General features: G+C 41.1%; 2 protein-coding genes across 2 annotated transcripts; one reads left to right on the top strand and one right to left on the bottom strand.

Annotated features, from left to right (window-relative positions):
* Positions 1-1084: 1084 nt before the first annotated feature.
* On the bottom strand, positions 1085-10428 carry LOC117531709 (tetratricopeptide repeat protein 9A). Its single transcript, XM_034194825.1, has 3 exons — positions 9789-10428; positions 2583-2765; positions 1085-1866 (listed from the first exon to the last, which is right to left on the bottom strand). The coding sequence occupies exons 1-3, from the start codon at positions 10261-10263 to the stop codon at positions 1784-1786; spliced, it is 741 nt and encodes a 246-aa protein (XP_034050716.1). The 5' UTR covers positions 10264-10428; the 3' UTR covers positions 1085-1783.
* A 2431-nt stretch (positions 10429-12859) lies between these two features.
* On the top strand, positions 12860-25096 carry med6 (mediator complex subunit 6). The gene is made up of 8 exons (XM_034159964.1): positions 12860-12931; positions 18577-18736; positions 19479-19570; positions 20578-20660; positions 20810-20918; positions 21033-21148; positions 21283-21310; positions 23736-25096. The coding sequence occupies exons 1-8, from the start codon at positions 12910-12912 to the stop codon at positions 23864-23866; spliced, it is 741 nt and encodes a 246-aa protein (XP_034015855.1). The 5' UTR covers positions 12860-12909; the 3' UTR covers positions 23867-25096.
* Positions 25097-26425: the final 1329 nt, after the last annotated feature.

Genomic DNA, 26425 nt, shown 5'->3' with positions numbered 1-26425 from the left:
TAACAAGCATTAAACATACAACCTCAACAAATCCATACACATTTTTCTCTCAACATTACGTTTTGTTGTTTTGTTTTGTTTTTTTTTCCTTTTTGGGGCCTTTGTGATGATGCGCCTCAATGTATCTGTGTGGAGAAACAGCTGACAAGCATATTAAAGCATGGCACAGGAAGTAAAGGTATGAAATTATTTAACTTTGCTTTGGTTTATCTTTTTTATTTATACATGTGCTCTAATCATAATATGTACATATATACACTCACAGAAATATTTAACCCTAACTTTTAAGATTTATGTAATTTTATTACATGACAAATTCCCATTTACTTTTTAGATAATTTTAATACAAACCTACCAAATAAACCTTACATGATGCATATTCATTACTGTAATAAATCCTATTCATTTGAAATGCATAATCCTCAGCTTTATGTATTTATATTAATAAAATATAATTACTCTAAATCAATAATAATGACAGTATTTATTTAAATACATAAAGCATATTGTTTGACTTGCATAATAATTATGTCACCTATGCCATTCATCTTGTATAGGTAATATAATTATAATTATTAAAAATTATTTTTAAAAAGCAAATGGGAATTTGTCATGTAATAAAATTACATAAATCTTAAAAGTTAGGGTTAAATATTTCTGTGAGTATATATATATATATATATATATATATATATATATATATATATATATATATATATATATATATATATATATATATATATATATATATATATATATGTAAAGTAAGTCCCTTCAGCTGCTCCTTTGTTTGCACTTGGGGTCGCCACAGCAAATCCAAGGTGGATCTGCATGTTGAATTGGCACAAGTTTTACACCGGATGCCCTTCCTGACGCAAACCACTTGGCCACCACCCCCTTATATATATATATATTATATATATATATATATATATATATATATATATATATATATATATATATATATATATATATATATATATATATATATATATATATATATGAGGAAACCTGTAAAGCAAAAATGAAATGTGCTCATTCCATTGCTGCAACAGCGCACAAAAGTATTTCAACAGACACATTTATACACGCATACTTCATTTGTAAACTTGATACAGTATTTATGTGGATACAATAAGTGCTGTGATTTTTGCAGCAGTAAACCACACAGATACCTTTTCCACTCTGTTATATTTTCTGCTGATTTCTATAAAGCAGCCTATTTACATTTTGTACTATCTCTTACTGCAGTTTGCAACCACGTGCTCGTAACGTCACGCCCACAGAGTGTTGGAAACCGACTTAGTGAGAGCACCTTTTGTCTGATATCATGAAGTATAAAACTTTTTTTTTTATCATTTTGTAATACTTTCAAAATAAAAGTACAGTCACAGAAATGTAGGTAGGTGTCAGTCATTTCCTGCATGCTTTTCAGACATCATCTTGTGCGAAGGCAGGTGCTAATGTGCCGCCGTTGGATTCACTCTGTGTTCTCGTTCACAAGTGTTGGCCTGTATGTGCAATGTTTTGACTGGCAGTGCATCGGTGTGTGGTTTAAATAGTCGGGATTTACTCATAGATACTGTGGGCAGTGTAGAGACAGAAACTGAGTATCTGGTACTTTTTTAAAGGCTTTGAGGAGACAATGGTCAAGTTAATTCACATAACTGGAAACTGGATGCTGTGTAAGGCAAAAGCTAACATAAACTAAGAACGCTGTCCCATGGCGTGTAATGTCTGGCACACAGTAGGGCTGAGATCAATGCCATCAGATAATACGCGGTTATGTCGCCTCTTTCTTTTCCCGTTGGGCATTCCGGCGAATCTTCATCTCTGTCAGCTGGATGTAGCGAATGACATTGGTGTCTAGAAAACAAATAGAGGAAAAGTCTGGTTTATTTCCTGTTCAGACAGGAAACAAACAACACATTAATAAACTCATAAATCTTTCAGGAAAACCTAATTGTGTGGTAGATATTTGAACATAATATTGCTAACTGATTTCTTTAAACGGAAAAATAGTAAATGCGCAGAGCTTGTGTTGCTTTGCAGTAGTGAACTGTGCACTGTACTGCTTCTAACAAAATCACATTACAAACATTATTCTTTAAAGGTGTTGTATTCTACACCAATTCAGCAAGATAGCAGACCTATAGACAGTGGTGGGCACAGCTAGTTAGCTTCAATAACCACTAACCCGCTAACTGAAAAGTGATAACATGAAACCAATAAACCATTAAAACATTTAGCAAAAGTTACAGATAAATGCTAAATTTTTGAAAAATTAATTTAGCTTTGTCTTGTTTTGTTTTTTGTTTGTTTGTTTTTTCTGACCTTGAAACTCCAAAAAAACACACATATTTTTTCACATTGTCATTATGGGGTATTGTGTGTAGAATTTTGAGGACAAAAATGAATTTCATCCATTCTGGAAAAAGGCTGTAACATAACAAAACGTGGGAAAAGTGAAGCGCTGTGACTACTTTGCAGGTGCACTTTATAGTCAAGCATGTTTGTCAAAGAAACAAGTGCAGTTAAGTTGAATGTTGGGATTATTCTAGAGTGCTACAGCCAGTGCTAACCTGATGGCTCCTGTTTATGTGACTCCTTCAGGTAGTACAGGGCCTTCTGGAAGTCTCCTAGATGGTAGTAAGCCACCCCAGATCGATACAGGGCCTTGAAGTTCTTTCCTTCCTTATGGAGCACTTTCAGACAGTACTCTTTCACTCGTTCATAGTTCACCAGCTCCATTTGCAAAAGACAGGCTACAATGGGAAGAGGGCAGAGGGAGGTGCTGGTGATCACATCACACGAGCCAATGTCTGAATTTCATTACGTTGTATATGAAAGCACACATATGTACAGTATACTGCATACAAATTACTCTCAGTTCAGAGGGGACATGTTTATTTTGTTTGTTCCTTTTTATTGAAGGACTCAAAGCCAGCAGGAACCCCCACCCCCACAACACACAAACCATTACACATTAGATGATAATAGCGTTCTGAGAAACATTCAGTCTGCAAATAAATGTATCTATGTTCTATGATTCCTGTTATGGTTATGCCTCCTTTCTTTGATCCACTGTCTGCCCTGACCTTTGTTTAGTAGTTGTTTTCCTTAGTCACTTGTTAAGTCTCATCTTAGTTAGTTTGATTAACTCCTTTCTGTGTGTTATATTTCAGTCACTGGTTTTATTTTCTTGTCATTATGTATTTTCTGTTTGTCATACTTTAGCCATGTGTTGAGTGACGTAGTTTCTGTTCAGCCTTTGGTATCTTGTTCACTTTTCAGTGTTTCCTTTGTTCTTTTTGTATAGATGTTTTATTTCATCTTTGGTTTTTCTGTCTGTGTTTAGGTATGTTATTTTGTGCATTGTAGATTTTAGGTTTGGCTCTGTCACCCCCCATTTATCTCTGCACTCTCTTGCTCTTGCATCTTTGTCTCTTTCTTCCAAGCCCCTGCACTTTCTCACACAACAGGTCTCACTCTCCTTAATCACTACACCATGTATTTAAGCCTCACTTTGTTCACTCCCTCTCCGCCAGTTCCTCATACTTTCTTGTCTTTGTTCCAGCGTTGATTTTGTCCTTGCCTGGTTGCCTGCCCGTGTTTGACCCTGCCTCGTTTTTTTGACTGTGCCTTTGTCTCAGCCTCTGTACTCCGTTACGCCGTGCCTTTTGAACTTCGCTTGTTGTATGACCTCGCCTCTGTCCGTCGATCACCTGTACCTCTGCCTCGCTGACTGCCTGCCTATGTACCCTACCTCAGCCTGTGGTTTTGGATGAAGCCTTTTTTAACTCCTACACCTGTGTCCGTGAGTCCTGCATTTGTGTCCAGCCACTTTGTGCCTGTATGCCTGACATACGTATTTAGTTTCTCAATAAAACCTGAAAATTGGTAACTGTTGCATTACAAAATAAGGCATTTGTGTGACACCACTTTATTCTTAAGTAATATATGCATGCAAACATTGTAAGCAACCTCAACCTTATGCATCATACCTTCTTAAACATGACCCACAATAGGGTAGTACATATAGTTACATATGGTGCAACAAAGTCCACATCTGGACTTTCTTGTTCTGAGGTCAGCACTCGTCTGCACTCTTTGTGGCACATCTACACTGATAACTTAATGCAGGTAACCACAGACCTTAGATTGATGATCTATAGCCAGTTCAGGTCTGGCAGCATGTCCTGGTGCAGGACATCGTCTCATCTACCACATCACAGAACCACCTTGAGTAACCACCCAGACAACTGGCCCATCCCCTATTTCTTGAAAGTGCCCACCTCTCTGCCACAGCCATGTGTGACACGGCATCCCCTGATCTATAGTGCTCAATAATGTAAAGTGTAAGTACATTTGGGATGTGTCCAACACCAATTTGCCATTTACACATGTGAGTGCAAAGAAAGATACAGGATGTAAAAGCGTTGTTTATTTTCTCTGTCTCTTAATAATGGCTGTGTTTTGAGGCATAACATGACTTACACCAATCAGATTATTTTGGTATTACATTGCTGGATCCTGGCGGCGTTGTTATTTCCATTGTGTATTCAGGAGGTGATAGAAGTGTGTGAAGTTTTCTGGCAACGGAACAGATTGGTATCAAAGCAAGCAGTGGATAGTTTATGGGCGTATCCACCACAGCTCCCTGAGGTGAAGCAGTTGAGCACTTTGTTCCTACTACAGCCCCTCCTCCTCCTCTATTTCCATCCACCCCATCACCACAGAGCCCCTGAAATGGGCCGCCCTGCTGTAGTGCTCCCTGCCAGGGACCCCAGGGAGGAATAAAATCTGCATAAAAATATGGTTCCAACAGCATTATTAAAGTTTGTATGTTTCCATTAGTTTTTACTTTTAATTACATTTTCATTTTTGTTTCAAATTTGTTTCAATACAGTTTGATGGGGAATGATGAGTGCTAATGTATATTCCCGTGTGCACAATCAGAGAGTATGCAATTTGGCAAGAGAGTGGCTATACGCCCAACCGTTGGGTCAGTAAAGTAAATTCACGAGCATATACACCCAACCACAACCGACCAATGAGCACGCTTGTAAGCTCACTTCTGGTTACAACGCGGGAGGAAAAAAGGCGGATATTTTCTCGCCGGCTGCGGGAGGGTTCGGAGCCCGCGGAGGAGCTGTGATCTAAAGCGGTTCTGTTTGGCTCATCACACCCAGGGAACAGTGTCAAATTAACACCATCTTACAGACAACAAGCAGCATTTTGTTCAAAAACTGTTTTGTCGTTGTTAACAGGCTTCCGTTCAAAATGCTTATGAAGTTTGTCTGTTTTCATCCATTGCGGTGTTTTCGCAGTTATTAAAGACAGCGCCATTAAATGTGTCAAACATACGCCACAATAGAGCCTTAAAAAGTGGTGTAAAAAATGTAGTTTAGATGCAAAAAAACGTGTCAAATACATGATCACGGTTGGGCGAATAAGATAAGACATTATATTTATCTGCCCAACGGTTGGGCATGTAACGTTCTATGTATGACTTATCTGCCCAACGGTTGGGCAAGTAAGGTAAGACATTATATTTATCTGCCCAACAGTTGGGCGTATAGCCTTTGCCATTTGGCAATTTGGCGTGTACCTGAATCTTCTGTGAAAATTGCAGAAAAACTCAACTTTTGGCCGGACCTTTTACTGCAGTGATTTTGTGCTGCCTCATGATACCAATACATTGCGCCTGACCACGTCTCATTTTAAGACCAACATGCCCATGGGTGCACAGAGGAACACAACTATCCTTGCTATTCAAAGAATGTGGGCACTGGGTGTGAAAATGACAACTGCTCTGCTTTGCTCGGGGTGAAAGATCAGACCCTGGGTGTGTTAAAAACTGATATTAAACTTTTCAGCTGTTTTCACATGTCTAAGTCATTTTCAAACGTGAAACGTCAAACTAAGGTTGGCAGCAAATGTACCAAAGGCACAGATGTAAACATGCTGTCACCATCGCCCATGTGACCAGACGCAATTGTAGACCAATGTGTGTGATGTGGAGCTACAATGATTAATTGATTATTAATTGGTTAATAAATTCATGCAATTAATGAATCATTTTGATTCTTTTAAGTCCAAATTTTGTTATTCTTTTTATATCCAAATTTTCTTTTTTCATCTTCCTAAATGAGAATGTTGTCTGGTGTATTTCCTCCTCTCTGACAGTAAACTGAATATGTTTGGGTTGTGGACAAAACAAAATATTTGAAGACGTCCTCTTAGAATTTGAGAAACAATGATCAATATTTTTCACCGTTTTCTAACATATTGTGGACCAAACAACTAATATATTAATCCAGAAAATAATCAGCAGATTAATAATGGAAAATAATTATTAGATGCTGCCATATGAATCTTTCAGAATTTTATTTTTCACCTTGTTGTGTCTCAGGAAGAGACAAAAGTGTCTGTAAGATTTTCTTCCAGATTTTTTTTTTTCCGCAATGAATGCCTTTTTTAGTCCAAACATTTGACTGGGAGTATTACATGTTTGGATTTTTTTTATCCATCCATCCATTTTCTTCCGCTTTATCCGGAGTCGGGTCGCAGGGGCAGCAGCTCAAGCAAAGCCGCCCAGACCTCCCGATCCACACACACCTCCCCCAGCTCCTCCAAGGGAACCTCAAGGCGTTCCCAAGCCAGCCGAGAGACATAGTCCCTCCAGCATGTCCTGGGTCTTCCCCGGGGCCTCCTCCCGATGGGATGTGCCCGGAACACCTCTCCAGCGAGGCGTCCAGGGGGCATACGGAAAAGATGCCCGAGCCACCTTAACTGGCTCCTTTCGACGTGGACGAGCAGCGGCTCGACTCCGAGCTCCTCCCGAGTGACCGAGCTCCTCACCCTATCTCTAAGGGAGCGCCCAGCCACTCTGCGGAGGAAACTCATCTCGGCCGCTTGTACTCGCGATCTCGTTCTTTCGGTCATGAGCCAAATCTCATGACCATAGGTGAGGATCGGAACGTAGATCAATCGGTAAATCGAGCGCTTTGGGGATTTTTTTTTTTTTTTTTTCGAGATCGACTGTTGGGAAGGTGTCGTAGCACGGACCCACAACAGGGGGCGCAAATGAACGGACAATGAGTAAGCCAAAAGGTAACAATTTACTGTTGTGACAATACACAACTAAATACACAGAAATTGCAAAGTCAATTAACACCAGGTGACGTGTGGGCAGGCTCGAAGATAGAAGACCCCGACGAGAGAGAGGCCGCGTCCCACACGGCCTCCACCACCAACGGTCTGAAGAACACCGGAGCCGCCAAGTCCCGAATCCCCAGGTGACCTCTGTCTTCGGCTGTCGACCCTGGTACTGCTGGCAAAAAGCAGAGACAAGATGAATGAGTGTAAATCCGTACACTCAGTGGTCTACAGTCTGTACACAGTTAGGAGGGAGCACCTCCACCTCCAAATCACACACACTCGTGCAGCTCCTGATCTACCACTTATCTGGGATGGGGTGCGAGGTGAAGCCGTCACTCTCACACCAAACGCCAATCCTCCAGACAAGGCAACACTTCAGGAAAACGGCTGCAACAGAAGTTCAGTTGGTTACACAATGTGTCAGTCAGCAGAGAAATTACCTCTCGGTAGTCGATTTCTCGGCGAGGAGGTGGAGTTGCAGTCCGGCTTTTATGATGGTGATGATGATGATGAACGAGTGACAGCTGGTGCAAGGGATGAATGACAGCTGTCACTTCTTCTGGGTCTGGCGCCCTCTCGTGCTTGGAGCCCGCACTCCAAGCAGGGCGCCCTCTGGTGGTAGTGGGCCAGCAGTACCTCCTCTTCAGCGGCCCACATAACATCGACAGACAGATCGGTGCAGTATCTGCAGCAATGCGGTCGCTGTATCGGACCGTCGTGGTGAAGAGAGAGGGATTTTTTTTATTGCAAAATAAATACTATTTGTGACAAACTGCTTGAATGTAAGGTTGAATGTTATTAACCAAAGGATAATCAACTAATAAAATGTCTAGGCTCATTTCATTTCATTCTGTTGAAATTGTAATAGTGCAGGGGTGCTCGAGTTCAGTCCTTGAGAGCTACCTTCCTGACACTCTTAGTTGTCTCCTTGCTCCAACACACCTGAATCCAATGAAAGACTCGTTAGCAGGCTTTTAATGAGCCTTCCATTGGATTCTGGTGTGTTGGAGCTGGGAGACAACTAAGAGTGTCAGGAAGGTAGCTCTCGAGGACCGAACTTGAGCACCCCTGTAATAGTGTATTATGACCATAATTATTACAATTGTGACCGCAGGACCTTTGTGGCCGGGACGGTGGTGGGATCGAACCCAGACGGCTCGCACTAAAGACATTCCTCTACCAGATCAGCCAGAGGGGAATTCCCCGTTAGCCAAGCTAGCGGGAACGTCTTTTCAATCAGGACCTGGGACCTTCATCCCGCTACATACCTCCCCACCATTTTTGACTTTGTCCCGAAGTCACAGGTGCATTTAAGCATGTTCTGTGACTACCCACATCCTGTCCGTGATGCCAGATTGTGACCGCAGGACCTTTGTGGCCGGGATGGCGGTGGGATCGAACCCGGACGGCTCGCACAAAAGTCCATTCCTCTACCAGGTCAGCCAAAGGGGAATTCCCCATTAGCCAAGCTAGCGGGAACGTCTTTTCAATCAGGACCCAGTACATTCATCCCGCTACACAATACTACACACTAATAATAATTTCTTATTACGGTACTATGAATAATCATCATAATATTATCATCAGTTCTGTTGGCTTCTCCGTTTTTCACTCAGGGTCGCCACAACAGATCTGATACGGATCTGCATGTTGATTTGGCCCAAATTTTCACCAGAAATTCCACATCACACAGAGAATGGGCACGGATGGTCTTGAACCAGGAACCTGCTGCTTTGGCAGCAAGTGCACTAACTGTTTGGTCTCCAAGATGCCATTATTATTATTATTATTATTATTATTACTGTGGTCATAATTATTATTATGGTATTATACTTGGTGAGAGAAGTTCAAAAAAGAACAACCTCATTGTGTTGTTGCTGACATGAAATGAAAAAAATGTAAATAATCCAACAACTCAGAACTCTGTCAAGAGAAAGGTCTCGAGAAGGTGAGTGACAACAGCCTGTAATTGGTAAAAAAAAAAAAAAAAAACGACCTGTAGTACAGTATGATCTGAACAGAGACCACCTCTTTCAAAGGATGAACCAAAAATCTGGTTGGTGTTTGGTCTGGATTGTGATTGCTTTCACACGTCTCGGTTGAAACTGAATATTCTTGACCAGACAGAGAAAGTGTGAACGCTCCCTAAGAACCAACCTGATTCTGTGCCCGTTTCACTGATCCTTATAGCGGAGGGGGCATCTCTCTGTCACTCTCCCACATATCATGTGGGTGTGTCTCAGTAAAAACAAGAATCCAGATAAGGCCATTCTGTGACATGTGTCACAGAAATCTGAAAGGACTTGTTTCAGGCTCAAGATCTCACATCAACAGATCGGTTCAGGGGACTTTAATAAGGATGTTTAACATAAGTCACAAGATTTATAATTTAAACTTAAAAGAAAGATGAAACCAAATCTACACAATAACACCCCTTTAATTATTTAACAATAACGAAATAATTTGCGCCAAGATGAATTATGATACAATCAATGGAGGGGTAAGCCTGAGGATGACTCAGTCTTCATGAATGATTCATGAGCTCTGGAGTCTTTCTTTTTTGGAAAACACACAACACATAAGGGCGCGCGTGTGAACGCGTGTAGAGAGCGCGCGTGGCTTACCAGCCAGGCTGTTGTAGCACTCCAGCTCTGCGTTCTCCATGGCCCCCTTCTGCTCGTCTGTCAGCGTGGTGGACTTGCTGATGGTCGGAAGGAGGGATGACGGGGACTTGGAGCTGGTGTCCGGGTCCCCTAGCACCCTGCACAGGCCCTTGATCTCCAGCAGCGCGCGGTGGTACTTACCGATCGCCTCTCGGTACTTCTTGTCCTTGTAGCACTGGGTGCCTTGGCTCTTAAAGTCCAGCGCGCGCCTGACCACGTCGGCGGGCTCGTTGCAGGACGGCTGCTTGAGCATCGACGCACCGTGATGCCTCTGATGCTGCTGCAGCTGGTACCTGGCATCCCTGCTCCGGCCGCTGGGAGGCTGCGCGCACTGCTGGAGCCGCGGGGAGCCGCCGCCGCCGCTGTCGGCCGCGCTGCCTTTGCCGCCCTCCACCCTGGAGCCGCCGCCGTCGTGCGCGGCCTGGATCACGCTCATTTTCGACGTTATTTCGCTAAGCCGCCCCGAACGACACAATGCAGCGCAAATGAGATTCCTTTATTCACTGCATCCTCTCGGCATGCAGCCGCGTCTGCGCCTCGGCAGCTACACGTCTCTCTCCTCGATCTGTGCGCAACTGTGCGCGATGCTTCTTCCCCCCCCCCACCTTCCCCATCGACCAGCCGATTGGTGGATAAACACGGGGACCAGCGGTCTCCCATATGGGGGTCCCTTCCGAGAGGAACAGGAAAGGTTTGATTTGGGTATCAGTTTATTTGGGAATAAAATGCACCACCAGTTTATTGGCACGTGCTGAAAGTCACTGAATTTACAGATCCCAAAGGGCACGTTATAAATGTTCTCTTAATGACGTTAACCTGTCTATTATGACGTGTACCGCTGCCTTTCTTGGCCAGGTCACCCTTGCAAAAAAGGTGTCGTCGTCTCGATCTTAGTGGGATTTTATCTGGTTAAATAAAGATTATTATTATTATTATTCATTCATTCATTCATTCATTCATTCATTCATTCATTCATTCATTCATTCATTCAGAAAATGTTGTTCGTTGAAATATTGAAATCTGTGATTTCAGTGTCAGAAAACTGATTTCTGTAGAAAGGACAACATTCACTTTGAAACGATTTAGGAAACACACACGCGCACACACACACACACACACACACACACACACACACACACACACACACACACACACACACACACACACACACACACACACACAAATCAACTACAATTTGCATTTTGAAACACACGTGAATTTCCTTCCCACTGTGTGCATTTTTTCCAACCAGTTTCATCAGATGTTTGTGACCACATTGCAAATCCATGCTGAAAAATTCTTAGCAGTGAATAGGCTAATTTTTTGATTGATTGATTGTTTATTTTTGGTCCCAACATAGACCACACAGGTGATGAATCACGTCCTGGCCTTGTCCTTCCTGTTTGTTGTGTCACACTCCCTACAGTGAACTCAGCTGTCTGGGTGTCTGTCTGCTCTCTCTCTCTCTCTCTCTCTCTCTCTCTCTCTCTCTCTCTCTCTCTCTCTCTCTCTCTCTCTCTCTCTCTCTCTACACTCAACAAAAATATAAACGCAACACTTTTGGTTTTGCTCCCATTTTGTATGAGATGAACTCAAAGATCTAAAACTTTTTCCACATACACAATATCACCATTTCCCTCAAATATTGTTCACAAACCAGTCTAAATCTGTGACAGTGAGCACTTCTCCTTTGCTGAGATAATCCATCCCACCTCACAGGTGTGCCATATCAAGATGCTGATTAGACACCATGATTAGTGCACAGGTGTGCCTTAGACTGCCCACAATAAAAGGCCACTCTGAAAGGTGCAGTTTTGTTTTATTGGGGGGGGGATACCAGTCAGTATCTGGTGTGACCACCATTTGCCTCATGCAGTGCAACACATCTCCTTCGCATCATCCGTGAAGAGAACACCTCTCCAACGTGCCAAACGCCAGCGAATGTGAGCATTTGCCCACTCAAGTCGGTTACGACGACGAACTGGAGTCGGGTCGAGACCCCGATGAGGACGACGAGCATGCAGATGAGCTTCCCTGAGACGGTTTCTGACAGTTTGTGCAGAAATTCTTTGGTTATGCAAACCGATTGTTTCAGCAGCTGTCCGAGTGGCTGGTCTCAGACGATCTTGGAGGTGAACATGCTGGATGTGGAGGTCCTGGGCTGGTGTGGTTACACGTGGTCTGCGGTTGTGAGGCTGGTTGGATGTACTGCCAAATCCTCTGAAACGCCTTTGGAGACGGCTTATGGTAGAGACATGAACATTCAATACACGAGCAACAGCTCTGGTTGACATTCCTGCTGTCAGTATACCAATTGCACGCTCCCTCAAATCTTGCGACATCTGTGGCATTGTGCTGTGTGATAAAACTGCACCTTTCAGAGTGGCCTTTTATTGTGGGCAGTCTAAGGCACACCTGTGCACTAATCATGGTGCCTAATCAGCATCTTGATATGGCACACCTGTGAGGTGGGATGGATTATCTCAGCAAAGGAGAAGTGCTCACTATCACAGATTTAGACTGGTTTGTGAACAATATTTGAGAGAAATGGTGATATTGTGTATGTGGAAAAAGATTTAGGTCTCTGAGTTCATCTCATACAAAATGGGAGCAAAACCAAAAGTGTTGCGTTTATATTTTTGTTGAGTATATATATATATATATATATATATATATATATATATATATATATATATATATATATATATATATATATATATATATATATATATATATATATATGTGTGTGTGTGTGTGTGTGCAAATTAAAAAAGCAAAAAATAAAGCAAATATAAAGCAAGCTAATTCATTAAGCTGTTGTACAGGGTAAAACAAATCATGCTTCTAATAGCTTCCTTGTTTTTGGAGAGTTGAGTTGATGTGATGCATTGTGAATGTACTGAGAATTTACAATCTAATAGTTTTTTTTGTTTTTTTTTCCTTTTTTGCTTTCTGTTTGTTTCTATTAATGATGACAGGAAAGGCTGGTCCTTTATCCATAAAGCAATGCCTTGAGTCGTCATCACGCTGCGACCAAGAAGTTTATAGTTACGTCATCTGTGTTAGACAAATTGTTTACATTATGGCGTCGGTGGATTTCAGAGGTACCACAATTATTTGCTTTAATACAGAGATAATTTTCACATTTAGACGTATTATAGCACCAAAACCAGTGCGAAATTATATTCGTTCCTCTGAGAGAAAGTAAAGTTGTTGAGTAAGTTCGCCTTTGGTAGCACGTCTGTCTTAGCGTATGGAGCTAACTTTACGTTCAGTTTCTCTGTTTTGATTAGCATGTTATGTGCTTGGCAACAGTTTCGTTCGTATCTTTTACTGTACATTTAGAGCACTCGTTTAACTAAGCTAATACTTATTATATATAAGGGGAAAGTACGTGTATTTGATGCAGTAACAGCAGCACTCCAATATTTACAAGCATAAATCAATTCAAGCGTACAAAAACCTGAATAATGCAAAAGTAAAGAAGATCACTGAATACAAAGGTCTGTTACTAGCATCGATTTCTATTTAATCCACTAGATATATGCAGCTTGTGAGCTGTTGCCAGTCAGCCGCCATCTTGCTTAAGCCTCGAGGTGGGCAGATCGATCCTAATATCGATACCAATGCTGGTATTGATATTGAACGATCCTCGTGTAAAAAGATCGATACTCAAGCTATTTTTCTCTAACACGCGCACTGACTGCTGTGCACGCAGATTCATCAAAGTCTACTCTCTGTAAGAGCAGCGCTGCGCTGTCACACAACACGGAGCAGGTCACCCTTGTATTGTGGTTTGTCAGCCCTCTACCTCAGGAGATTTTGTTTTAAGTTGTGTTGAGTGCTATTTTTTTTAAACAAAAATGTTGATTGTGATAATAAAGTATTGTGTTGTCAGGTACAATGTTTGGCAAAATTCTATCCTAGGTCTTTTGGATCCTTTGGATCTATGAAGCTTAAATATGAAAAAGTATCGGTATCGATATTGGCGATACTGGGCCTGTATTTACTTGGTATCGGATCAATACCAAAATTCCCGGCATCGCCCTTTCACACAGGGCCAGCGTAGAGTTGCGTCATGCAGCCTAACGCCAAAGTACGCTGAGGGATGCAAAGGGCAATGTGAAACAGATGCAAAAAATTAAACATTTAATTTTTTTGGCAGATTTTCGGCATAGAGCACTGGATGCAAAAAGGAAGTAGTTTTCATGCAATTTGAGGCAACTTTACGGGACTTAATGTGACTATATCACACCCATGCAATACCATGCTACCCAGTGCCAATTTATTATTCCTGCTGCGCTCCATTGTTGCCGAGCTATAAATCATGCAGCATTGTTGTTGATCTTTTTCCTGCAGTGTTGCCGAGCTATAAATCATGCAGGATTGTCGTGGAACTATTTCTATCGTAACACAATGCAGTAACTCTACCACTCAAAGAGCACACGTGAACAATTAAAAGAAAAAATGCTCATTACAGCCTGGCTGCAGCTCCTCGGTGCTTTCACCTGAAGTTCTCTCACGATTATGTTATATAAAGTCCATTAAATCCTGCTCACAGACCAATCGCCAGTGAGAGGACATGTCCACATCCAGTATAACTCCTCACGGAGGACATCTCCATGTCCACTCACGGACAGATTGCGCACGTGCGTGTGATCACCGAGTGCAGCTCCGTGGTTACAGGAAGAATGATAAACGAGCAGGAATCACAGCGCACACCTGCAGCGCTGCACAAGAAGAAAGATAAAGTAAAGCATGCCACAGGAAAAACAGTAATAAAGTCCATTAACTGCTGGAAATAATGTATTCTGATTTTTCCCAATGTATCAACTCCATCTGCATGTCCATGCAGTCTGTTGGAGCCAAGCTTCTCGCTTCTGCTGCACGGAACTGACGCAGACATTCCTGCGTATTAGATACGCAGCATATGCAACTCTATGCAGGCCCGGTGTGAAAGGGGCTTTAGCGTTATTACACGTCATCAGGCATTAGATTAAATTGAAATCGATGATGTGCTGACTTAAACTTGGGTTAAAGTGATCTGAAAATGCAGTTTTGTGCAGCGTTTGGGTGCAGCAACGAGCTGTCAAAGAATTGTGGATTGAGCTTTCATAAGTGTGTATTATATGTAATATTAATGATGTGGGGAAATGACTAAAATTGCTGAATAAAGGTTAGAAAATTATTTATTTTTTGTGTCGCTCTGTATTCTGTAAAGTAGTAACCTCACTTTCACTGCCTGAATGCTTTGTCGTGACAAATATTGCACCATTCATTTAGCGATTCAATTAGTCTCACGTTCATAAGTCTCTACAACCCCTGGCAAAAATTATGGAATCACCGGCCTCGGAGGACGTTCATTCAGTTGTTTAATTTTGTAGAAAAAAGCAGCTCACAGACATGTGTGATGGTCCCCGCCGTCTTGTAGCGGGGCAGGCCCATAATCAGGGGCACCTGGGCCCGGTGTCCCTGTCTCTTATTTAAGTGGGCCCAACTAATTCATTTTGTTCTCTCCCTCTCTCTCTTTCTAGGACGTCTCGCTGCGCCGACCGGTAACAGAGCGCCTTTTTGCACAGCTGCACATCTTTGCACCTTTTAATTTATTGACTTAAACTATTGTAAATAAATACTTCTGTTTTTCTAATCCTCTCGTTTGTGTCTCCTCCTTGTCACTGTCCTCTGAGCCACGGGCACGTGACACATGACACAAAACTAAAGTCATTTCAAATGGCAACTTTCTGGCTTTAAGAAACACTATAAGAAATCAGGAAAAAAAATTGTGGCAGTCAGTAACGGTTACTTTTTTAGACCAAGCAGAGGGAAAAAAATATGGAATCACTCAATTCTGAGGAAAAAATTATGGAATCATGAAAAACAAAAGAACGCTCCAACACATCACTAGTATTTTGTTGCACCACCTCTGGCTTTTATAACAGCTTGCAGTCTTTAATGAGTGACAAACAGTACTCTTCATCAATCTGGCTCCAACTTTCTCTGATTGCTGTTGCCAGATCAGCTTTGCAGGTTGGAGCTTTGTCATGGACTATTTTCTTCAACTTCCACCAAAGATTTTCATTTGGATTAAGATCCGGACTATTTGCAGGCTATGACATTGACCCTACGTGTCTTTTTGCAAGGAATGTTTTCACAGTTTTTGCTCTATGGCAAGATGCATTATCATCTTGAAAAATGATTTCATCATCCCCAAACATCCTTTCAATTGATGGGATAAGAAAAGTGTCCAAAATATCAACGTAAACTTGTGCATTTATTGATGATGTAATGACACCCATCTCCCCAGTGCCTTTACCTGACATGCAGCCCCATATCGTCAATGACTGTGGAAATTTACATGTTCTCTTCAGGCAGTCATCTTTATAAATCTCATTGGAACGGCACCAAATAAAAGTTCCAGCATCATCACCTTGGCCAATGCAGATTCGAGATTCATCACTGAATATGACTTTCATCCAGTCATCCACAGTCCACGATTGCTTTTCCTTAGCCCATTGTAACCTTGTTTTTTTTTCTGTTTAGGTGTTAATGATGGCTTTCGTTAGCTTTTCTGTATGTAAATCCCATTTCCTTTAGGCGGTTTCTTACAGTTCAGTCACAGACGTTGACTCCAGTTTCCTCCCATTCGTTCCTCATTTGTTTTGTTGTGCATTTTCGATTTTTGAGACATACTGCTTTAAGTTTTCTGTCTTGATGCTTTGTCTTCCTTGGTCTACCAGTATGTTTGCCTTTAACAACCTTCCCATGTTGTTTGTATTTGGTCCAGAGTTTAGACACAGCTGACTGTGAACAACCAACATCTTTTGCAACATTGCATGATGATTTACCCTCTTAAGAGTTTGATAATCCTCTCCTTTGTTTCAATTGGCCTCTCTCGTGTTGGAGCCATGATTCATGTCAGTCCACTTGGTGCAACAGCTCTCCAAGGTGTGATCACTCCTTTTTAGATGTAGACTAACGAGCAGATCTGATTTGATGCAGGTGTTAGTTTTGGGGATGAAAATTTACAGGGTGATTCCATAATTTATTCCTCAGAATTGAGTGAGTCCATATTTTTTTTCCCTCTGCTTGGTCTAAAAAAGTAACCGTGACTGACTGCCACAATTTTTTTTTCTTGATTTCTTATAGTGTTTCTTAAAGCCAGAAAGTTGCCATTTGAAATGACTTAGTTTTGTGTCATGTCTGTGATCTGCTTTTTTTCTGCAAAATTAAACAACTGAATGAACATCCTCCGAGGCTGGTGATTCCATAATTTTTGCCAGGGGTTGTATTTGTCCCTTTTTAATTAGCCTCAGGGTTTTAATTCACATCAGATTTTTCATCCTGAGATATTCTGTAAGAGCAAATTCATAGAATGGAAATGCTTTTTCTCTCAATTTGGTGGGTCACGTGACAGTCGCTTTGACATTGTATATTCTAATAATATAAGAATCTAATAATATGAGTATACACAAATGAGATTAATTTCTCTATGATAAATTAAGCAATTTTGCTAACTGGAAAATCACTATGGGCCCTTGGGCAAGGTCCTTAATCCCCTAGTTGCTCCCGGTGTGTAGTGAGCACCTTGTATGGCAGCACCCTGACATTGGGGTGAATGTGGGGCATTATTGTAAAGTGCTTTGAGTGTCTGATGCAGATGGAAAAGCGCTATATAAATGCAGTCCTATGATATACTCCATATTCCAGTGTAGTGTTTTCAGATTTCTTTCAATTTGGTCCAGAATGCATTGAATAATCTTACTTTCACCTTTGCTGGCATGGCTGTTTCATTTTATTTATTTTGTTTGAAATTTTCACAGAGAAGTGCTCCGTAAAAGCGGCGCCACAGGTTGGTTCAGAGCAGTCTTTAATATTAATATCTTTAGTAAAATGTGAGCATGCGATGCTCTTACTTTCACCCCTGATTATTTATTTCCCATCTTTAACAACTTCATAATGAAATTAATAAAGGATCAGCCTCGTATCTCGTGTCGTGGCAGAAATGGTGTGTTTGACAAACTGATGGTATTATTTTCTATCTTGTGTCACGATGTACGTGACACTGGTTTCACATACAGAGATTGTCAACTGAACTGAGATTGTCATGCGTAGGTCCTCATACTCAAACTGCAAATGTTTCTTTCTTATATTTCCCACTTTTCTTTTGTATTAACAAGTGTAGTTTGTTTATTAACTTTATCTAGTTATTTCTTACTGAAGTGTATTCAGTGTCATGCTGAGATTACTGTACTGCCTTTGTCATGCTGAGTTGGATATATTTATTCAAAAATGTTGAATTCGTTCCTCTGTTGCAGCTAGTAACACACGTCTGGTCAAGATCAGCATATTAGAAGTGGCGGACTTTTGTTTTCCAGCAGTGCATGTGTGCCGTTACTTATAAACTCGGTGTGACGCAATCACAGTACATGACACCGGGCATATCGTATACTGACTATTCTTCCAACACTTCCAGTTGTGTATGCACTGGTGTCAGCCGCTTTTACAGTCGGGCCTAATTTAATCCATAATCTACGGTATATGAACAACAGAACTGAGAGAGACACACACACACACAACTGTTTAGTTTTTGAAAAGATTTCAATTGGTCAAATATCTGAGCTTTCCAAATTTTGATGCAATGATGCCTTATCCATCAATGCTACCAGCTTGCACAGCTTTCCAACAAATGTACACAAATTGGCTGGCACATTAACTAAATGTTTCTTTTGACCACTCTTTTCATTTGCAGACAATCTTCTTGGAATATCTTGGGTGGACAGTGGCTGGGTGCCAATTCTTAACCCTGGAAATGTTCTGGATTATTTCTCTGAGAGAAGCAACCCCTTCTATGACAGAACCTGTAATAATGAGGTAGTTAAAATGCAGCGACTTTCTCTGGAACATCTGCAGTAAGTACACATGCTTCACGGTGTGATTTGGTGTCGCAGATGAAATGTGATGTGTAGACAGAATTGAAGATCTAATTTCAAAGTCATACCTGAGGATTTGTTGGCCAGCTGTGTGTAGGAACATTTATACATTTTGTTAAGATGAATATAATTTTTAGGTAGACGAGGATTGTTATTGTTTTATTACTTTTATTGTGTTTTCCTGTTTTTTAAAATCATTGTTTTAAATGAGCCTTCTCTGCATTTGATGTATTTTACTTGTGAAGCACTTTGTGATGTCTTATCTGTGAAAGGTGCTATAGAAATCAAATTTACTTGCTTACATTATTTTGCAGTCATTATCAATGACAAGAAAAACTTTTATAGGTTATGCCATTTTACAGACATGTGGACCATTAAAAAAAAGAAGAAAATAATACAGACGCAATGTTAATTAACATATATATACATACATATTCTATTTCTACCTCATTTTCTTATTTTATTGTATTGTTACAAGTATTATTATTATTGCTTATCCTTGCACACGCTGTTTGATGCACATTTTCCTCTACTCGCACCCATCTTGTGTATTTTTTAAGAGCTGACGTAACGTGAATTTCTCCACTGTGAGATCAATAAAGTCTTATCTTGAAATATTTTGAAAGTTTCTAAATATTTTAGCATTTAGTAAATAATAATGGTATATAGTGTCAAATGCAGATGGAAATGAAAATATAGAATGATTTATTTTCACTTTCAGGCAAATGGTGGGAGTGGAGTACTTTCTTCTACATGCTCAGGAACCAATCCTTTACATAATCCGTAAACAGCAGAGACAGTCACCATCACACGGTGAGCGGTGTAGCATCAGGGGACAACTACACCTGGTGTTGCATGAGTGGAAAACATGCAGAGCATAGCTTGAAATATTATGCTGTATGTGTTCACCTAAGGAACACTTGCCTTAAAGGTAACTTTATGAAATGAAATATTAGGCACAGGTGAGCTCCGCTAACTCGTGCAAGTCACGATTTGGCTTTACTCGCGGTCAAGTTGTGGACACTGAAAATTTAGACTACCACACACACACACACACACACACACATACACACTCATCTTCAATTGCTTACTCCAATTAAGGGTCGCGGGGGCTGGAGCCTATCCCAGCAGTAATTTAGACTACCTATACAAGTAAATTTTGTTTTGACCACTTTTGGGAGGGATCGTCAGTGCAGACAGCGATTTCTTCTCCTCCTCCCACTGACCTCCAGCTGCTGCAGGTCAGCGATGAGGGCGGACGATTCTGTGTGGAAGATTCCTGATGATTCAAAGTTTTTGGATGCAACTCTTTAGATCCTTACTGCCGGTTCAGATTGGGCTGCAATTTATGCATGCGTCTGCCACACAATCTTCCACACTACTCAAGCCCTGCAGCCAGAGGAGGGAAAAAAAATAATTCCGAACCCACTCCAGATGAAGAAATCATCACCATGTAGGAAGGAATCACGCTTCAAATTGTCTAAACTATTATAATATGGCAAGGTAAGCTGATTTTAATTTTTTTTTGTTTTGTTTTTGTTTTGTTTTTTGTCAACTTAATTAACTTGTGGTTTCAGATAACTTGCGGGTCCGGTTTTGTGGACCCCAACTTGCGCAAGTTAATGGGGCTCACCTGTATTGCACTGTCTATTGGAGTGCTCCCATTTTATTACCCAGCTTCAGTATTTGACCACTGGCAAGAAAATAGGCTTCAACCCAAAGTGCTACATTAGTTTTTGTTTGAACAACAGATTTCAATTAGCATACTTTTCCATTGAAGTTTTAAATGTCCAGTTTTGCTGTTTGTTGCTATTGTCTAGTGATTCCCCTGGCTGACTACTACATCATAGCAGGAGTGGTATATCAGGCTCCAGATCTGGGAGCAGTTATCAGCTCCAGAGTGGTGAGAATTTACAATCTTTTTTTTTTCTTTTTTTTTGTGGCGGTCAGCATTAATATTAATGATGATAATAATAACAGAAAAGGAGAGCTTTCTATGTTGAAATGATGAGGTTGTTATTGTTCTTGTAACTGACATTCAGTCTGTTTTAGCTTTCTGCAGTGCATGGAATTCAGTCAGCTTTTGATGAAGCCATGTCATACTGCCGCTACCACCCATCCAAAGGATACTGGTGGCACTTCAAGGACCAAGAGGAGAGAGGTTTGTTTACATAGAGAACTTGTGGTGGCATTTGCATTAGCAGTGGATTGTTGCAATAAATGCAATTTTTGAGATGATTTTGGGGAAAAGTGGTTTACAAATGCCTTTCTGTAGAAAAAAATAAGCCTAAATCTAAGAAGAAAGAAGAACCAAGTTCGTTGTTCCAGAGGCAGCGTGTGGACACGCTTCTTTCGAACCTCATGTCAAAATTCCCACCAACCTTCTACCAGGTACATAAATATTGATTCCATCAAACATTAATGGTAGATCTAAGCTTTTATTATGATTTCCCTTTTGAACAAAAATGATTACTTCTTGTTGTTGTGATGATACCTAAGGAATATTGTTGTTTTTATATTTTCAGCCTAAAGCTGGTGAGAAGCCCATTCCAGGTATGATCTTACTTCTTGTTCATATTCTAGAGTTGGGGCGACACTCACTCACTCATCTTCAACTGCTTACTTCAATTAAGAGTCATGCGGGGCTGAAGCCTATCCCAGCAGTCATAGGCTGTGAGGAGGAATACACCCTGGACAGGACACCAGTCTGTTGCAGGGCCACAGGGTTGGGATGACTAATAATAATAATAATTAGTATAAGTTAATGTAATTAATCTTGTCACTAAATAAGTTTATATCTAAGCAGTGAAACTCCTAATCATCTTTAATAAAGTAAGACCCTTCAGCTGCTCCCTTGTTTGCACTTGGGGTCACCAGAGCAAATCCAATGTGGATTTGCATGTTAAATTGGCACAGCCGGTACTCTATTACACGAGATACCCTTCCTGACACACCTCCATATTACATGGAGAAATGTGGCAGGGGCGGGGTTTGAATCGGGAACATTCCACACTGAAACACAGTGCACTAACCACTTGGACACACAAAAAAAAAAACAACCTAGAATTACAACTTGAAGACATGGTGTAACAGTGAACTACATGGAAACAATGTTTGTTGTTCTACTCAATGCAAGATATTTAAGTGAAGGGGTGCTGGATGCTGGTGGATGTTGGCCTGTGTTTGTTCCCATTTGATGTTTGATGAACTGACATGATCTTCGCCACCAGACAGCTCTAAGAGAAATTTGTGGAGCAAAATGTCGGCCTCTACGCTGCCTTTATTGACCTAAACAAGGCATTTGACTTTGTTCCGTGCACCGGCCTCTGGAAAATCTTGGGGAAGCAGGGTGTTCCTGATGAGTTTATCGGAATACTCGTGGGACTCCATGATGATATGCAAACTTGTGCGTGTGCAGATGGTCAGTTCTCTGACCCCTTTCCAGTAACAACTGGGGTCAAACAAGGCTTTGTGATTGCCCCTATATTGTTCATCATCTTCTTTGGCACTATGCTTGATGAGGCACTGTGTAATTGCAGAGACCAAGGAGTCTACATTAGGTTTAGATCTGATGGTGGCATATTTAATATCTCAAGACTGCGCCAAAACCAAGGTCAGCCACCAGCTTGTCCAAGATTCAGTCTTCGCTGATGACTGTGCTCTTTTCTCCCACAGCGAGGTAGGATTGCAATTACCGGTCAGTAGCTTCTCTGCAGCCTCGCAGTGTTTTGGCCTTTGCATGAGCACTAAGAAAACAGAAGTTCTGTACCAGCCCCCCTTCAACACCCAGTACATCGATCCAGCAGTATGTATTGATGGCAAGCTTCTGAAGAACACATCTGCTTTTGTGTACTTAGGGAGCATTCTTTTGAGTGATGCCCAACTGGATAGAGAGATGTCCAGCCGCATGGCAAAGGCTAGCGCATCCTTCGGACGCCTGCACAAGAGGGTGTGTTCTATGAAAGTTGCTGTGTATCGAGCTGTCGTCTTAAGTACCCTTCTCCACGGAGGAGAGTGCTGGACAACATACTGCCGCCACATCCAGCAACTCTAGGCCTTTCAGCAACGCTGTCTTAGAAAGATTCTGAAGATATCCTGGGAGGAAAAAGTGTAAAATCTTGAGGTGTTACACAGATCTAAGTGTCAGTCTGTTGAAAGCATTATCGTAAAGAAACAACTCCAATGGACAGGTTACCTCATCCGTATGAACAATCATAGAACTCCTAAGCAGTTATTCTGTGGTGAGCTTGCCTGCGGTGAGCGTCAAGTTGGAGGACCCAGGAAGCGCTACAAAGACTCTGTAAATGACTCTCTCAAGAAGTGTGGCATTGCTGCTTGTGAGCTCGAACTGCTAGCACAAAACCGCCCACTCTGGAAAGCTATCATTCAGAAGGGAATCTCCACCTTTGAGGAAAAGAGGGCTTACAACATCCACCAGGCCCGCGTTCGGCGAAAAGCTCCTGACTCTCCTGATGCCCCTTATAAATGTGCCACCTCCTCAAGGCCGTGTGGATCGGCTGCTGGCCTTGCAGCACATACCCATGCTATCCACCAGTAGTCTTCGTCGACTTTGATGTGACATCCATATATAGTCGTGCCAGTTTGACTATGATTGTGTACTATGGACTTTAAGCACAACACCATACTCTTGAGTATCTGTTTGATTCAGTTTATTTCTACAGCAACCAAATCATAACACAAGTCATCTCAGGGGTCTATACATGAGTAAGACTACGACACTTTGGTGATAGTGGCTAAGAAAAGCTCCCTCAGAATTTTTTAGTTTATAAGAACAAATCTCTAGTAGAGCAGGTTCGGTAGAGTGACCGCCTGCTATCACCAATATATCGCCAATCAGAACAAAAGGCACAACATGGGATTGACAGGACATGTAATAACAGATATGTTGCAGGTAAACAACCATCTACAGCCACAAAACCTGTCAGACTTGCACTAATCTGGTGTTATGTGGTTGCAGTTGAGGTAAAGAAGGAGCCTGAACCTCCTGCAGAAACTGGGAAACAAGAAGAGAGGGAACCAGCCCCAAAGTCATCTGCTCCAGCTCCACCAAGCAAACCACCTCCAGAGAAGCGAGCACGGCTGCAGTGACAGATGTTCTTCTCAGTCTTGCATCCATGAAAGAAGGCGGTGCGGCTACTTTTTTCTGTGACTTTAGTACTTTTATCGTGTACACCTGAGACACATCATGGACATTTTAAACTGGATAAACAGTTTAATGCTTTGGGTACACTTTGGACTGGACACTAAGAATTATTGTTTTTGTCTTTGTTTTTAATTCATGACATTTGTATGTTCATTGACTCATCAATAGTGTAATTGTTTTGTATGAACTACAGAGGACAGCATAAATACTGGCCTTTTTTTTTTTTTACAGAGGGTTGCTTCATCATCTGAATTACAAGCTTGTTTGTTGACCAGAATGTCTAATTTGATCTAAATGCCTAAATGATAGGTTTTCTTCATTCATTTTCTTTAACCAGCTGTTCCAAGTAAGGATGACAGGGTTACTGGAGCCTATCCTAGCAGACATTGGACAAAAGGCAGGGGTACATCCTAGACAGGCGGCCAGTCTATCGCAGGGCTGACACATACAGACGAACTCATTCACACCCTCAAGCCTACAGTCAGTTTGAATTTTTTTTTCAATTTCACCAAGCTTGTATGTCTTTGGAAGTGAGAAGATGCTGGGGAACCCAAAGGGAACCCATGCAAACATGGGGAGAACATGCAAGCTCCACACAGAAAGGATCAACAACACTCTGGTAAACAACACTGGCGATAACCTTTATGGTGATACCAAGGTGATGCACTGTCCCAGCTGGTCTGCAAGATACCTGCAAAGACTGCATAAGCACACAGGTTCTAGAGTGGGGTGACCATTAAACTATATGTCAAGAATGATTCACTGATCCACCTCACCAGGATACTCAACAATGACATCGGTATGACATTCAGACTGGATGAGAGTGGCTGAATGGTGGCAAATGGGGAAGATGGTTAAAAATCAAGGGTGTGAAGCTATGAGAATGCAAGATTGCAAACAGAACAGGATGGTTTCATGTAGGAGGGTCCAGTGTTGGATTGACATGACATACCAACATCAGATAGACTAATGTCAAGAAATGCAAGCAATTACTAGAAAAGTCTGGTAGCTTCAGAACAGGCCATGAAAACCAGGTCTGTAGAGGTAGTGGTCTACCACGTGGGTCAGGGTGATTTTTCACTTATCCTATGTTTATTATGGTGTGTCCAATGTAAAATATAGTCATTCGGGGATATTGGTTCAAAATTTCATGAAGTATCATCAAATAAAAAAATTACAGTTACGAATATAATAACCATGTTGGCATTCTATGGTGTTAACGTACTATGGAGCAGAAACAACTGAAATTACCAGATTTTGAAGACAACAGGTATACATTATCATAATTTAAGATAGGCTTTTGTATTGCAAGGTATTGTTTAGACAAATAACAGTTTGAGAGAATATTTGGACATTCATATGATCAGTTGTATTAGGTTAAAGACTCTACAGGTCAAATATGACTACCATTTACTGTAATTTTTACTTTATTTTTCATTATTTTATTAATTGATGTCAGTATGAATTTTATTCTAATCAGAAACACTCAGAATACAAGAATGTTATTTTAATACTGCAATTATCATTGTGAGACTGTTACGGACAACCCAGTCTCACGGCAGTTCGTGATAGCATTATGAAAAGTTGGTTTCATCTATGGGTTGAGACAGTCCAGCACAGCTGAAGTACAACCAAGAATCCATAGTGCAGGAACATCTGTGCCAAATATGAGTTTAAGTACCAAAGTCCAAATGAGGAACACCATTAAAGGTGAGAACAGCAGAGCTAAAGTGGAACTAGACAGAAGTCCTGACCATCCAACCAGACATAGTGGTGGCTGACAAGGATCGGAAGGCAGTTAAAGTTACAGCCACATAAGAAAGACTGAAAAAGCATGAGAAGACGAGAAGGACTAAAAGGAAGGTGAAAGAAAGTCAATGTTGCATGGCAGATATGTGAAATGATTGCACCAAATTTGCACAGACATTGTTTGACACGTAATAAATAGATATTATGTTCAATTTCGATCATAAATGGCAAAAACCAAAGGTAGCTGCCATGCTATTTTGGATTATTTTCAAAATGTGGCCATCATAGAGACATTAAAAAGTGTTTTCTTGCACACTGAATCCATTGCAAGCACAATTAAATCTATTATTTTTAATGAGCTTGGCAATATTTTTATTACACAAACAATTGCAAAAGTTGGTGTATTTACCATAAAACTCACAAATGTAGTGATATTTCACACATAAGGTCACTATTGTAGTTCCAGTGGCAACTGTGACCCCAAACTGGAAGATTTTCAGTTTATAAAGTCTCATTGTTGAATTTACGTACTTAGGGATTCGATTTCGGGGATTTGGGTATGGATCTAACTCTACCCTCAAAACGCCATTGGATAAGACCTTTAAAATCAGAACGACACGAGGACCACTGACCTGTATGGACCAAAACAAAAAATAATCACTAGATGTCGCTATTTCGTCACATTAGGTCCTACGAGCTAAGTTCTTTTATGTTTTCGTTTATCGATTTTTTTTTCCCTTACATTTCTTTTCCCC

Source organism: Thalassophryne amazonica, chromosome 19 (genome assembly GCF_902500255.1).
Source record: "Thalassophryne amazonica chromosome 19, fThaAma1.1, whole genome shotgun sequence".
NCBI lineage: Eukaryota > Metazoa > Chordata > Actinopteri > Batrachoidiformes > Batrachoididae > Thalassophryne > Thalassophryne amazonica.
This window is presented reverse-complemented; position numbering and strand designations above follow the sequence as displayed.

What these genes read in the sequence shown, in the direction of transcription:
- med6 (XM_034159964.1), top strand. Translation starts at nt 12,910, where the DNA reads ATGGCGTCGGTGGATTTCAGAG. An exon ending in CTTTCTCTGGAACATCTGCA is followed by an intron (nt 18,737 to 19,478) that starts GTAAGTACACAT and finishes TTTCACTTTCAG; the next exon opens with GCAAATGGTGGGAGTGGAGT. An exon ending in TCCCACCAACCTTCTACCAG is followed by an intron (nt 21,149 to 21,282) that starts GTACATAAATAT and finishes TTATATTTTCAG; the next exon opens with CCTAAAGCTGGTGAGAAGCC.
- LOC117531709 (XM_034194825.1), bottom strand. Translation starts at nt 10,263, where the DNA reads ATGAGCGTGATCCAGGCCGCGCACGACGGCGGCGGCTCCAGGGTGGAG. An exon ending in GTGCTACAACAGCCTGGCTG is followed by an intron (nt 2,766 to 9,788) that starts GTAAGCCACGCG and finishes TTCCCATTGTAG; the next exon opens with CCTGTCTTTTGCAAATGGAG. An exon ending in ACATAAACAGGAGCCATCAG is followed by an intron (nt 1,867 to 2,582) that starts GTTAGCACTGGC and finishes TTTGTTTTCTAG; the next exon opens with ACACCAATGTCATTCGCTAC.